This window comes from Chlorocebus sabaeus, chromosome 13 (genome assembly GCF_047675955.1).
Source record: "Chlorocebus sabaeus isolate Y175 chromosome 13, mChlSab1.0.hap1, whole genome shotgun sequence".
Taxonomy (NCBI): domain Eukaryota; kingdom Metazoa; phylum Chordata; class Mammalia; order Primates; family Cercopithecidae; genus Chlorocebus; species Chlorocebus sabaeus.
This window is the reverse complement of record NC_132916.1, coordinates 69194029-69209316: the sequence shown is the minus strand read 5'-3', so window position 1 is coordinate 69209316 and position 15288 is coordinate 69194029. Positions and strand designations below refer to the sequence as shown.

The 15288-nt window shown below is 36.0% G+C and overlaps 1 protein-coding gene across 10 annotated transcripts in view; it reads right to left on the bottom strand.

The window, feature by feature from the left end:
- The window catches only part of UTRN (utrophin), a 594041-nt gene that overhangs the window by 337021 nt on the left and 241732 nt on the right, over positions 1 to 15288 (bottom strand). For all 10 annotated transcript variants that reach the window (XM_073022551.1, XM_073022550.1, XM_073022552.1 and 7 more), the window contains 4 exons: positions 8655 to 8805; positions 6569 to 6744; positions 2149 to 2284; positions 403 to 552 (listed from right to left, as the gene is read on the bottom strand). In XM_073022551.1, coding sequence (XP_072878652.1) covers positions 403 to 552; positions 2149 to 2284; positions 6569 to 6744; positions 8655 to 8805 — 613 coding nt within the window. The remainder of the gene's footprint in view (positions 1 to 402; positions 553 to 2148; positions 2285 to 6568; positions 6745 to 8654; positions 8806 to 15288) is intronic.

The following is a 15288-nucleotide window of genomic DNA, read 5'->3' as shown; positions in this document are numbered from 1 at the left end:
TGTCAAATTCCTGGACTCATGTGATCCCGCCCATCTCGGCCTCCCAAAGTGTTGGGATTACAGGTGTGAACCAATGCACCCGGCTCAGAATGCTATTTTAAGGTCTTCATTTTCAGAATATAATCACTGGAATCTTCTTACCTAATTCCAACATATATTCATTATTTAATGTAGTATATAATGTATAAATTCCCTAGGCCAAAGAGTTCCATATAAAATAAAAAGTATTCTTCCAGAATATATGCCTCTATCTATGATCGATAAAAAATATAAACATTAGTAAGCTTTAGTAAAATTTGCCCCATTTGGATATACTTGAAAGTAAAGCAGTTACATGATCCCACATCTCTGACAACAAAATCAATCAGTTTGAGATATGTGTGATAGTAACTTTATACACACCTTATTCCATGTCATATTTACAGTCCTTAAGCTTTCTGAAATTTTATCCCTTTCAGGTAAACTCAGACTTTTATCTGAAAGTATCTCCAATTCAGTTCTATTCAGCCATTTGAGTTTTTCAGCGTGTACTTCCATTTCTTGAGTTAAGTCCTGGAGAAGTTAAAAGACAGGTGTGGTTAGAAGGTAATCAGATAAAGGAAAGTTCAAGAACTGTATTAGAAACCTTTTTGACATTATATAAACGTAAATTTCTAATTTGTTAAGTGAAAAATAAACTTATAAGAAGCTTAAGCTCATGCTAACAAATGATGACTAACGGGAGTGAGCATGTGCCTTCCGTGTGTATTTTTGCAATCCTGGGCACAAATGTGCTCTCTGGTACTCACTGTCTCTTAACCAGGTCATATATTATTTTTACATTGCTAATTTAACATTCTGTTCTTATCTCCTCCTTGCTATTCCATCCTAATATACTGTCCCACCTTTTCTAACTCTCCCCAAATTGTTTACAAAAAAGATATTCCCAAAGAAACTATTGAAAATTTTAGACAAAAAGGAAGTTTGTTAGATATTGTCACATTTTAAAAAGAAAACATAATATATGTTTCACAAAATATTTTTCATCATTATTCAATGTTTCTTTCTCAAAATGTTTCAATCATACTCCTTTATAGACAAAATTTCTGATTGAATTAGTAAGTAACCTTTCACATACACTTTTATGCTTGTACATGTATGAATACACATTCATAATTTCTCTTTTTTTTTTTTTTTGAGACAGACAGAGTCTCACTCTGTCACCCAAGCTGGAGTGCAGTGGCACAATCTTGGTTCACTGCAATCTCTGCCTCCTGGGTTCACGCCATTCTCCTGCCTCAGCGTCCCGAATAGCTGGGACTACAGGCGCCCACCAACAAGCCCAGCTAAATTTTTTTTTTTTTTTTTTGTATTTTTAGTAGAAATGGGGCTTCACCATGTTAGCCAGGATGGTCTTGATCTCCTGACCCTGTGATCTGCCCGCCTTGGCCTTCCAAAGTGCTAGGATTACAGGCATGAGCCACAGCACCCGGCCCACAATTTCTTTTTTAAAATAAAAATGTGAGCATATGATGTTGAGTGTTCTGCAACAAGTATTTTAATTTTTAACACAAAAAATAAATATTTATGAATACAAAATTTATGGATATTTAGATATATTTATACATCTATATATGTATGAATTTTTATAGATTGTATACATATACAACCATAAACAATACTTGTTAGTTGCAAACCAACAAAGAAAATCTGATTAATACAACCATGATGCTAAAGCCATTGCAAGCTGCATTTTGTTTCTCAGCAGTTCACTCCGATAATTACTGATTATTTTCTATAAAGTTGAGTTTTGCAGCTTTATAGATAATAATCAGTAATTGTCTTCCAAATCTAAAAACAAAAAAACTGTATTTCATAGCCCTATTTTATTTTAAAATGATAAAGTCAGTTTACAATATCCTAAAAACCTTTGGTCTAATACTGACACCATAACAGTTTGTTCTTTTTATGTAAGTGAAGTTTAAGCTCTGCAAGACCAAAATTATAACTGCTTTTAAAAAAAATAAAAGATATTCCTCTTTCAAGTTCACCACATTTACCAAAAAGTACCAAGTTTCTTTTCCCTTTTCTTCTTCAGACATGCAGTATATGATTCTGAAGTATAATGTTTGGGCACCAAAGGCATATAGAGAGAAATAAACAACTTACTCTTAATTCTTGCAGGTTTTCTCCCAATTCGGTGGTCGATCTCTTTTGCATAGCACGCTCAGCCTTTGTTAACCAACAGATAATCCCATCTAGCTGATGCCTGTACTCCATCACCTGCTTGCTTTCTCCTTTCAGCCTAAAAGAATATATTATTTAAAAATATTGAGGAAAAAATGCCCAATTAAGCAGAAAGTTATATATTTGCTTTGGATATCCTGAATAAATATTTCCCAAAATAAATAATTTCTAATAATTATTTTAATATGTATTTTTAAGTGAAACTATGTATTCTACAATGCTAAAGACTGCTTAATAATAGACCAATAAGTTTTTTCTTCATTAAATTCAAAACCATTGAAACTAAAGATTATTATCTTCCCTCATCATAAAAAATTATGTAGAAATTCAATACAAAAGATGTTTTAAAAGTTAGATACCACTCTGCAACATAATGGAAATTTTTTAAAACATGAAAAATGTCTTTATCTAAAATAATAGGGAAAAAGTATAATTCTCTTTGAGTGTTCCACGAATACTGAAAGGAATCATTATATGACATGTTATCACATTAGGTGGTAACTATCACTATACGTTATTCATAGGACAGAAAGAATAAGAAAAAAGCAAGGTACCAAGAATGCGAGAATCTTACAAGTATTAGGGAAGACAAGAAACATGTGAATTTGGCTTGTTTATTAAAATAACCATTATATTTGAATATAGAACTAAGTTACAAAAAGATGTAGACAAAAAGCAGAAATTTTAAATGATGCAAGGAAAACAGTCAAATGAATATAAAAAAGGAACTGCCTCAATTAGATCTTTATAGTGTTGTAAGAATAACATTTATAAGAATATAAACCATCTGTCAAAAGATAGGAATATGATTAGAACTCATATGACAAATAAGATTATGTGCTTTTTAAAAGGATTTGAAAGCTATTAAAAGCCTGTTGGTATCTTTATTTTTATAGCTGCTATGATTAACTGCTGGTTTAAAAACTGAATGCAGTTTTTAAATGAATTATGTCATATCATCCCTAATAAGAATTTATGGTTTTACAGCTAGGAGTTTTCATTTTTATTCACAAAAGGTATAACATAATCTTGCAATATATGTAATAAAATACTAAATAATACTCACATATTTAATAAACAGTCAATATTTGATGTATAATGTTTAAAAAATGAAAATCACTACAAAATCATAATTTTTAAGTATCCATCGAGAAAGAATGCTCCTTTGAGATTAAAAATAAATAAATACAGCAATAGCACTAATTACTAAGACTAAACCAAGTAATCTACCCTCCATAGTGAAAAGTATTTAACTTAAATAATGACTTCACCCAAAATATTATTATAGGCCTTTGTTTCCAAAAAACGGTTGAAATTTCACTTTCCAATGTTTCATGATCATGACTAATTTAGTACTTTGAAAACAGAACTATAAAGGAAACTAGCATTATCAAGTGATTTCAATAAGATATATTTGAGTCACCCAATATTTTTCATCTGCAAATTAGCTAAATATAATCTACCTTTTAAATGTTACCTCCTAGAGTAAAAACAAATTATAAATTCATGTTCTAACAGAAGATAAGCATTGCTCACTAATGAATAACCCACTGGGCATGGTGGCTCATGGCTGTAATCCCAGCACTTTGAGGGACTGAGGCAGGAGGATCACTTGAGCCTAGGAGTTCGAGACCAGCCTGGACAATATGGTGAGACCTTATTTTTACAAACAATTTAAAAATCTGCTGGGTGTGTTGGCACACACTTGCAGCCCCAACTACTTAGAAGACTAAGGTGAAAGGATTGCTTGAGCCCAGGGGCTCAAGGATGCAGTGAGCTATGACTCCACCATTGCACTCCAGCCTGGGTATCAGAACAAGACCTTGTCTCCAAAAAAGGGAAGAAATAACTCCGCAGGTTGCTGAACTATGCAAATACTTAACTACAGGCACTCAATACAAAAACAAATTGAACTGCGTGATAATTTTCAATGACTTTATTAACAATATATATACAATCTACCCAAGATGGTCCCAATTTAATATAGATTACAAACCTAAAATGAAGTTTAGCATTAATTTATGAAGATAAACATTGTTTTAGTCAAAATATAAGCTGTTGGAGAAGAGATTCATTATTCTTTTCACTTCCACAAAATGAGTAAAAACATGTATTAGCTTCACCTTGTGAGTTTTAGCAGCTGTAATTACCACACTCCACAGAGATCTATCTTTAGAAGAATTTCTGCATTTATGGTTAAAACCCTCTCAGCAGGTACATGTTTTTCCTTAAAAAGGTCTAGGAGAGGACAGGCACAGTGGCTCATGCCTATAATCCCAGAATTTTGAGAGGCCAAGGCTAGCAGATCAACTTGAGGCCAGGAGTTCTAGACCAGCCTGGCCAACATGGTGAAATGCCATCTCTACTAAAAATATGAAAATTAGCCAAGCATGGTGGCAGGCACCTGTCTTCCCAGCTACTAAGGAGGCTGAGGCATGAGAATTGCCTGAGCTCAGGAGGCAGAGGTTGTAGTGAGCTGACATCATGCCACTGCACTCCAGACTGGGTGACAGAGCAAGACTCTGTCTCAAAAAAGCAATAAAGGTCTAGGAGATAAATCATTTCAAGCTAAGACCCTCCATGCAAACTGAATAGCATGACATATAAGATCTTATGGGACCTCATTTTCCAATCCTTCCCCTGGTCATTGAACCCTCCTCTCCTTTCAATCCTTTGCAGATCTCTTACACGAGGATGCCATTCATACTTCCCACCTCTGCTATTTTACTTCTTCTGCTTAGAAATTTATAGGAAATTGCTATAAATGCTTTAAGACTCAGCTTTGGCATACTTCCTCTGTGACACTTAAATTCCACAGCCCATCATATCTGCCTCTGTGACACTCTTATCTCTTTAATGATGTTTTCTTTCATCATTTTCTTATTCTTAGAGTTCCTTAATCACACTTGTATCTTCAGTGCTAAACATAGAGCTCAATAAATATCGATCAAGTCATTAATCAATCATTGGCAAAATTCAGCAATATGCTTAGAGAATAAGTTCTAAGCTAACTTGCTTTCATCAAAAATAGATACTTTAAGTGTTTACTATGAATAGTCAAGGCATGTACATTTTGCAAACACTATTGCATTTAATCCTCATGACAATCCTCTGTGGTGATATCATAGTTCTCATTTCCAGAGGAAGACACTTTGGCCAGAGAGTTCTGTGTTCTTTCTAAATTTGTACAGCGTAATATTTGAGAGCATAAGATAGCACGATCGCTTACTTTCTATGACATCTTGGACAAGTTACTTAACCTTGCCTCTCTTAGCCTCAGTTTCTAAAGCTGTACAAGGCCTAATAGTTGCCTAAGAGGTGAGTCATGACTCCTAAACAAGGCAATGTGTGCAAGGTGCCAAATACTCTTTCTGCCATGTGGTAATCTCTCAACCAAAACATACAAATTATTATTTGTCTCTTAACAAAACACACAAAATTATAGATTTTTTAAATGAAAACCAACTGTAGGTTACATGATCCTTGAATATTTTAGGTTGCATAATACTGGACCTGATAAAGTATTAGATTGGCCTTTCACAAAATGATAGCTTATCACTAAAATAATACTTCATCAACAGAGTTAAAATTAACAGAAAAAAAATATAGTGGAATTTTTAACCCTAAACTACAAACAAGAAACAAACAAAAAAGATCATTAATGATGAAATACATGAAGCAAAGTAGAAATCATTCATTCAATCTTGACTGTCTCAGAAAATAATGTCAAATAATTTTAAATATGGAAATTGTGTATAGTGTTGCGCATTATATTCCTTGGTAATCAAACATATTTGCAACCAGAAGATGCCCAAATAAAATCTGAGTCACTGTAACATAATCTGACATAAAAATTAATAATACTATGTTATATTAGTATATTACATAGATGAAGAACTTTATTATTTGCAAAGCACGAATAGAACACAACATTTGACACTAAAACAACTTAGTGAGACAGATTACTAAGGTAGGCTCAGTCAGGAAATAAGCAAAGGGAAGGTCTGATCTTGAACCCAGACTTTCAAACCTGAAACCTGGAGTTTCAGTTATTTCAACTACTTTAAATTCCCACCGTAATCACCATATCATAATAAGCAGTTGTAAATAAAAGGAATAAAGGTGTTTGGTTTTTACATATGTAATATTTGAGTAGAAAAGTGAGACTTTATGGACAGCCTAAAAATACAGGAAGGGGGAAAGTGGGCAGCAGAGGTCTTAAATGTCAGTAGAATTCCTATTATAATGTCAAACAATAAAAGAACTCATTGGATTGCATCTTTAAAGATTCTATTCAAAATAAGTTCACTCTTGTGCCTGCAAACAATCATAGTTAAATCACCTTGGCTGCCTATCCTTCACTTCTGCAATAATTGCATCCCAGCGTTGGTTTAAACCTGCCAGTTTGTCTTTCAAGAAGCTTCCATCTGCCTGGGGGAGTTTCTGCACAATCCCATCCCCAGTTCTGTTTAGTGCTGCAAAACTAGGCCGGTGGCTGCTGATGCCTTCCTCAAGTTCCTGTAACAGAGCACAACTCAAGATTAGTTTCACCAATAATTAAATGATTCTGAGGCAATGAATCCACCCAAGTATTGTGGTATCAATTTAAGTGTGACAGAAACAAATTCCTGGAAAGATATTTTATGTTTAAAAAAAAAAAAAGGCATTTTAAAACAATTTAATTATATTTCAATGAACATGCTAAATGAAATCTGTTTTGAAATCTAACCCATCCTCATGAATGTCATCAGGTAAAATACAAGGAAATAAGACAGCCTAATAACTAAAATGAATAATAGCTGTTTACATTAAAGCATAAGAATCAATCATGTTTGATGAAAATGAGTTGCTCATCTTCTTCCAAACAAGTACTTGAAAGCACTGCTTTAAAAAATTATATACGCCAACATATCCTTATATCCTTGTGTCCTACCATATACAAGTAAACCTAAATGTGCATTTTACTAAGATATTGCCTCACTGGTTGATACGGTTTGGTTGTGTCCCCACCTAAATCTCATCTTGAATTGTACCTCCCATAATCCCTACATGACATGGGAGGGACCCAGTAGGAGGTAACTGAGTCATGGGGGTGGTTACCCTCATGCTGTTCTAGTGATAGTGATCTGATGGTTTTATAAGGGACTTTTCCCCCACTTTGCTCAGCACTTCTCTCTCCTGCCGCCATATGAAGAAGGACATGTTTCTTTCCCTTTCCACCATGATTGTACATGTCCTGTGGCCTCCCCAGCGATGCTGACCTATGACTCAATTAAACCTCTTTCCTTTATAAATAACCCAGTCTCAGGTATGTCTTTATTAGCAGCATGAGAACAGACTAATACACTGGCCTACAAGTGTTTAAGTAACAGATTAAATGGATATTTTCAAGTCAAATTTAAACACTTATCTGTAACTCCAAAAATAAGAAAAATGCATTAACACAATTATTTATTTATTTATTTATTTATTTATTTATTTATTTATTTTGAGACAGAATCTCGCTCTGTCACCCAGGCTGGAGTGCAGTGGCACAATCTTGGGTCACTGCAACCTCCACCGCCCAGGTTCAAGTGATTCTTCTGCCTCAGCCTCCCGAGTACCTGGAACTGCAGGTGCCCGCCACCACACCTGGCTAATTTTTTGTCTTTTTGGTAGAGACAGGGTTTCACTGTGTTAGCCAGGATAGTCTTGATCTCCTGACTTCATAATCCACCCACTTTGGCCTCCCAAAATGCTGGGATTACAAGTGTGAGGCACCGCGCCTGGCCACATTAACACATTTATAAGAAAAATAAATGAATTCTCTTTAACTTGTCATGTCCTTCTAAATAAAATACATTTTAAAAATTTAATAAAGGAAAAAATATTTTTATCAACGGTAGAATTAAAATTGTGTGTGCTTTCTATTGTTATTTTTAAAGAGCTGTTGTCATCAGCAGAACTAACTTTGTGTTATATTTTCCCAAGACTGAATTAGACTTACATGAGCAGCTGCCCTGCTGTCGCTCCAGGATAATTTACTTTATGATAATTATCAATGATACAAAGAAAAATGAGATGCCTAAGTGTTTTAAGTACAAAAAATACAGGTGAGGCATGCAAATATTTTTTCTGTTCTTAATATAGTCTTAGGCATAACATTTTACAAATCGCATTCTAAATATAAAATTGTTTAAATAAAATTGTATTTCACATTACCCACTAAAGAGTATTTTTATTTACATTTCTTTGAAATCTTGATTGAAAATTGTGATTGACCAATTTCTTAAACTTTTATAACTGGTAACAAGAACTGGAACAAAAATTACAAATTGTCCATTGGCTTCTGAAAAAATAATATATTTTGTCCCTACTTCTGAAATCTGTCTTAACAGGCATACACTAACCATATATGTAATTCCCCTCCTCTAACAGAAAACACTCACCTGCTGATGTATCCTGGCTTTCTCTAAGTCCAGGCTGCCACCTGGAGCACAGGTATCAACCAGTAATTCTTCAGCCTCTGTTATCCACTGTGTGAGGTCATTAAGGTCACAATGGAACTGTCTCCATTCTTCCATAGCCCTATCAAAATAACTAGAGGACAACAAACAAAATAAAATAGGTTTCTAAACTTTTCAGGACTGCCTAGGAGCAATTTTTCTAAAAAAGAAAATCAAATCTCATTTAAACAGAAAGACTTCAAAAAACTGAATTCACAGCCTATTGTTCCACAAAACCAATTTTCGTAGTGGGATAAAGGTAATAATTCCTCTTAGAGATATAGGCATCACACCAAGGGCAAAGCAATCTGCTCACACCACCAGCTACCAAATCCTCTCTCTCATACATACACACATGCACACTCACATACACATACACACACACACACTCATGAACACACTCATGCACACATTCGAGCAGCTTTTCAACTAAAAAGACGTAGCCTTTTCTGGCTTGAAAAATCAGGATCAATTAGTCGTAGGCATGTTAACCCATCCAACTTTATACATTTAACATTTAAATACCATGAAATATAAAATATGATTCATTATTTTCTTGGGGAAAAATATGTCATTTTAATACCAGAACACTTAATTCCTGACAAGAATAAAGCACAAAAAGCCAAAACACTTCAAAATGCCCATACACTCCATTATCTATATGTTATATACGGAATTGTGTCCAATCAAAATTCTTATGTTGAAGCCCTAACCCCACAATGTGACTGTACTTAGAGATCGAGCTTTTCAGGACACAAATAAGGTTAAAAGAGGTCATAAGTGTGGGGCTCTAGTCTGAAAGGACTGGTGTCCTTATAGTAAGTGGAAGAGGCACCACAGAGCCCTCTCATATGAGGACACAGCAAGGTGGCCATCTGCAAGCCAGTAAGAGAGTCCTCACTAGACATCAACTCTACTGGCACCTTGATCTTGAACTTCCAGCCCTCCAGAACTGTAGGAAAGTAAATGTCTGTTGTTTAAGCCACCCAGTCTACGTTATTTTATTATGGCTGCCTGAGCAGATTAACGTACTTCAGGTAATCACTGGTCCTGAGGGTCCCATTTACCTAAATACAGCAAAGTATGAAACTGCATGCAGAGCCCAAGTTATGCAATGAGACAGAGGGCTATTGAGATTTCTGTTTAAACCAAATTCTTCTAAAGATGGCAAAGTAAAACCGAGCGCTTGTCATATTCAGAATACATGAAACAAGTATAAAAAGAAAAAGTTTTATTGGACTAGGATCCTAAATAATTTTTTCTCCTATCTTTTTGTTTAGAGTAATGGAGCTGAGTTTTAGAAATGATCGCTGAGATCTTAACAATATTAATAAAATTTATATTTCATGTAATAAGATACATATTATTTTAAATAAAATGGCTCCTAATATCAATAACTCCTAAATAACGTGTATATCATCTTTTTCCATGAAAATTACTTTTAAAATTTTGCTAATACTGCCCACAGTAAAGCAATTTTCTATTAAGCATGGAAAAAAAAAAGCACTTTAAAAAAAGGGCACTATGAGATGATATTAAGACACTCATTGTCACTTGCAAAAATTCACAGTAACTACACAACAATCACAATTTCCAAATTCGGGATGCTATAAGACTGTTTCAAAGATCTAAAGACTTTGAAAATATAAACATTAAACTTAGAAAGTATCATCAGTGAAAGAGAGAAAAAAAGTGGTGGATAGAAGGAAGGACTAACTTGCAGCTCCCACTTAGACAAACAGCAGCATGTGCAGACACACAGTGGACTTCTGTCCCAAGAACTACTGCAGGAACATACCAGGAAAACTGAGAGAATCTTACAGACCCTTTGAAGGAGGCGGAATGCTGCTGCATGCTGCATGGGAGAGCCGAGGAACTGGAGACCAGCTTGTGCTCTCAGCTGGGAGACTTGTCACCTGGGGCAAGTTCTGAACCCTGCTCACCAGCTGCCTGGAAATAAACCCAGTGCTGTTGGGTGGGCTGGGGGGTGGCAGCAGAAGGAGGTCCTGATAGGAGTGAGACTGGCCTTTTGGGCCGTGGGCTGCATGGAAGCTGAGTGAGGCCTGCCGCTGCAGGCTTTCCCCCACTTCCCTGGTGACCTGTGTTATGCAGCAAAGACAGCCATAATACCCCTGGGAACATAACTCCACTGGCCTGGGAACCACACCCCTATCCCCTACAGCAGCCGCAACAAGCCATGCACAAGGAGAGTCTGACTCAGATACACCTAACCCTGCCCCAACCTGATGGTCATTCTCTACTCGCCCCGGTAGCCAAAGAGAAAGAACATAATCTCTTAGGAACTCTATGGCCCTGCCGATCACCTAATCCTGTCTATACTACTGCAGCTGATGCTCTCTTGTAAGCACCATCTCCTGGCTGGGGGCCAACAAATAGAAAACCAGCGAACTTAACCAAAATACAACTAAGGACTCTCACAGAGTCCACTTCACTCCCCTGTTACTTTCACCAGACCAAGTGCTGGTATCCACAGCTGAGACACCTGAAGACGGATCCCATCACATCATGGGACTCTCTGCAGACACTCCCCAGTACCAGCTTGGTACCCAGTAGCTCTGCTGGACGGCTAGCTTCAGAAGAGAAATAACAATAACTGCAGTTCAGCTCTCAGGAAGCCCCATCCCTAGGGGAAGGAGGAGAGCACCAAATCAAGGGAGCTCTTTGTGGGACAAAAGAATCAGAAGAGCAGCCATTGAGTCCCAGACCTTCCCTCTGACATGTTCCACCCAAATGAGAAGAAACCCAAAAAACAATTATGGTAATATGACAAAATAAGGTTCTTTAAAACACCTAAAAAGATCATACTAGGCTGGGCACAGTGGCTTATGCCTATAATCCCAGCACTTTGGGATGCCGAGGCAGGCAGATAACCTGAGGTCAGCAGTTCAAGACCAGCCTGGCCAACATGCGGAAACCCCATCTCTACCAAAAATACAAAAATAAGCTGGGTATGGTGATGCATGCCTGTAATCCCAGCTACTCAGGAGGCTGAGGCAGGAGAATCGCTCAAACCTGGGAGGCAGAGGTTGCAGTGGGGAGATCATGCCATTGTACTCCAGCCTGGGCAACAGAGTGAGACTCCATCTCAAGGAAAAAAAAAAAAAAAAAAAAAAAAGATCACACTAGCTCACCAGCAATGGATCCAAACCAGGATAAAATCTCTGAATTGCCAGAAAAAGAATTCAGAAGGTCAATTATTAAACCAATCAAGGAGGCACCAGTGAAAGGTGAAGTCCAACTTAAAGAAATCAAAACAATGACACAGTATATGAATGAAAAAATCTCCAGTGAAATAAATAGCAAAATAAAAAACAATCACAGCTTCTGGAAATCAAGGACACACTTCGAGAAACGCAAAACGCACTGGAAAGTCTCAGCAAGAGAATCAAACAAGTAGAAGAAAGAACTTCAGAGCTCAAAGACAAGGTTTTTGAATTAACACAATCTGACAAAGAAAAAGAAAAAAGAATTTTTAAAAATGAACAAAGCCTCCATGAAGTTTGGGATTATGTTAAAAGAACAAAGAATAATTTGTGTTCCCAAGGAAAAAGAGAAATCTAAAAGTATGGAAAACATATTTTAGGGAATTATTGAGGAAAACCTCTTGGCTTTGCTAGAGATCTAGATATCCAAATACGAAAAGCTCAAAGAACAGCTGGAAAATCCATCACAAAAAGATCATTGCCTAGGCACATGGTCATCAGGTTACCTAAAGTCAATAAGAAGGAAAGAATATTAACAGTTGTGAGATAAAAGTATCAGGTAACCTATAAAGAAGAACCTGTCAGATTAACAGCAGATTTCTCAGCAGAAACCTTACAAGCTAGAAGAGATTGGGGTCCTATCTTCAGCCTCCTTAAACAAAAAAATTATCAGCCAGGAATTTTGTATCCAGTGAAACTAAGCTTCATAAATGAAGGAAAAATAGTCTTTTTCAGACAAATACTGAGAGAATTTGCTGCTACCAAGCCAGCAAGACAGAAGCAGCTCTAAGTCTTGAAACAAATCCTAGAAATAGAACAAAATAGAATCTCCTTGAAGCAGAAATCTCAGCCAGGTGTGGTGGCTCACATCTGTAATCCCAGTACTTTGGGAGGCCAAGGCAGGCAGATTACCTGAGGTCAGGAGTTTGAGACCAGCCTGGCCAACATGGTGAAACCCCATCTCTGCTAAAAAGTACAAAAAAAATTAGCCAGGCATGGTGGTAGGCACCTGTAGCCCCAGCTACTTAGGAGGCTGAGACAGAGAGTTGCTTGAACCTGAGTGGCAGAGGTTGCAGTGAGCCGAGATCATGCCACAGCACTCCAGCCTGGGTGACAGAGCAAGACTCTGTCTCAAAAAATAATAAAAGCATAAATTTCAAAAGAACCTGTTAACTATAACAAAATAAAAAAAAAAAAAACAAGGTATTGAGGCAACAAATATCATGATACATAGAATAGTACCTCACATCTCAATACTAACATTGAATGTAAATGGCCTAAATGCTCCATTTAAAAGATGCAGAATAGAAGAATGGATAAAAATTCACCAACCAAGTATCTGCTGTCTTCAAGAGACTCACCTGACACATAAAAACTCACATAAACTTAAGGTAAAGGGGTGGAAAAAGATAGTCCATCCAAATGGACACCACAAGCAAGCAGGAGTAGCTATTCTTATATCAGACAAAATAAATGTTAAAGCAACAGCAGTTAAAAAAGACAAAAAGGGACATTGTATAATGATAAAAGGACTAGTTCAACAGGAAATTATCACAATCCTAAATATATATGCACCTAACATGGGAGCTCCCAAATTTGTAAAACAATTACTACTAGACCTAAAAAATGAAATAAACAGCAACACATTAATAGTGGTAGACGTCTATACTCCACTGATAGCACTACACAAGTCATCAAGACAGAAAGTCAACAAAGAAACAATGGAATTAAACTATACCCTAGAACAAAGGGACGTAACAGATATTTATGGAACATTCTAACCAACAACTGCAGAATATATTTTCTATTCATGAGCACACAGAACATTCTCCAAGATAAACCATGTGATAAGCCACAAAACAAATCTCAACAAATTTAAGAAAACTAAAATTACATCAAGTACTCTCTCAGACCACAGTGGAATAAAATTGGAAATCAACCCTGAAAGGAACCCTCAAAACCATGTAAATATATGGAAATGAAATAACTTGTTCATGAATGATTATTGGGTCGACAATGAAATCAAGATGGAAATTTAAAAATTCTTTGAACTGAATGATAATAGTGACAGAACCTATCAAAACTTTTAGGATATGGCAAAAGCAATGCTAAGAGGAAAGTTCATAGCATTAAATACCTACATCAAAGAGTCTAAAAGAGCACAAATAGACAATCCAAAGTCACACCTTAAGAAACTAGAGAAACAAGAACAAACCACACCCAAATCCAGCAGAAGGAAAAAAAATAACCAAGATCAGAGCAAAACTAAATGAAAGTGAAACAAACAAACAAACAAAAAAATACAAAAAAAAAAAATGAAACAAAAAGCTGGTTCTCCGAAGAGATAAATAAAATTGATAGACTATTGGTGAGATTAACTAAGAAAAGAGAAAGGATCCAAATTAGTTCAATTAGCAACAAAATGGGTGATCTTACAACTGATGCCACAGAAATACAAAAGATCAAGGCTATTATGAACACTTTTACATGCATAAACTAGAAAACCTAGAGGAGATGGATAAATTCCTGGAAATATACATCCCTTTTAAATTAAACCAGGAAGAAACAGAAACTCTAACAGACCAATGACAAGCAGCAAGATTAAAATTATGATTAAAAAATTACCAGCAAAAAATAGTCCAGGACCCGATGGATTCAGAGCTGAATTCTATCAGACATTCAAAGAAGAATTGGTACCAATCCAACTGACACTATTCCCAAAGATAGAGAAAGAGGAAATCCTCCCTAAATTATTCCATGAAGCCAGTACTACCGTAATTCCAAACCCAGAAAAGGACATAACAGAAAAGAAAACTACAGACCAAATCCCTGATGAAGATAGATGCAAAAATCCTCAACAAAATACTAGCTAACTGAATCCAACAGAATATGAAAAAGAGAATAAACTATGTTCAAGTGGGTTTCATACTGGTGATGCAGGGATGGTTTAAAATACACAAGTCAATAAATGTGATACACCACATAAAGAGATTTAAAACAAAAATCACACGATCATCTCAATAGACTGAGACAAGGCATTTGACAAAATCTAGCATCACTTTATGATTAAAATCCTCAGCAAAACTGGCATAGAGGGAACATACCTTCAGGTAATAAAAGTCATCTATGACTTTTAGCCCATAGCCAACATTATACTGAAGGAGGAAAAGTTGAAAGCATTCCCCCTGAGAACTGGAACAAGAAAAAGATGCCCACTTTCACTACTTCTATTCAACATAGTACCGGAAGTCCTAGCAGAGCAATCAGACAAGAGAAAGAAAGAAAGGGCATCTGAATCGGTTAAAAGGAAGTCAAACTGTTACTGTTTGCTGATAAGATGATCATACACCTAG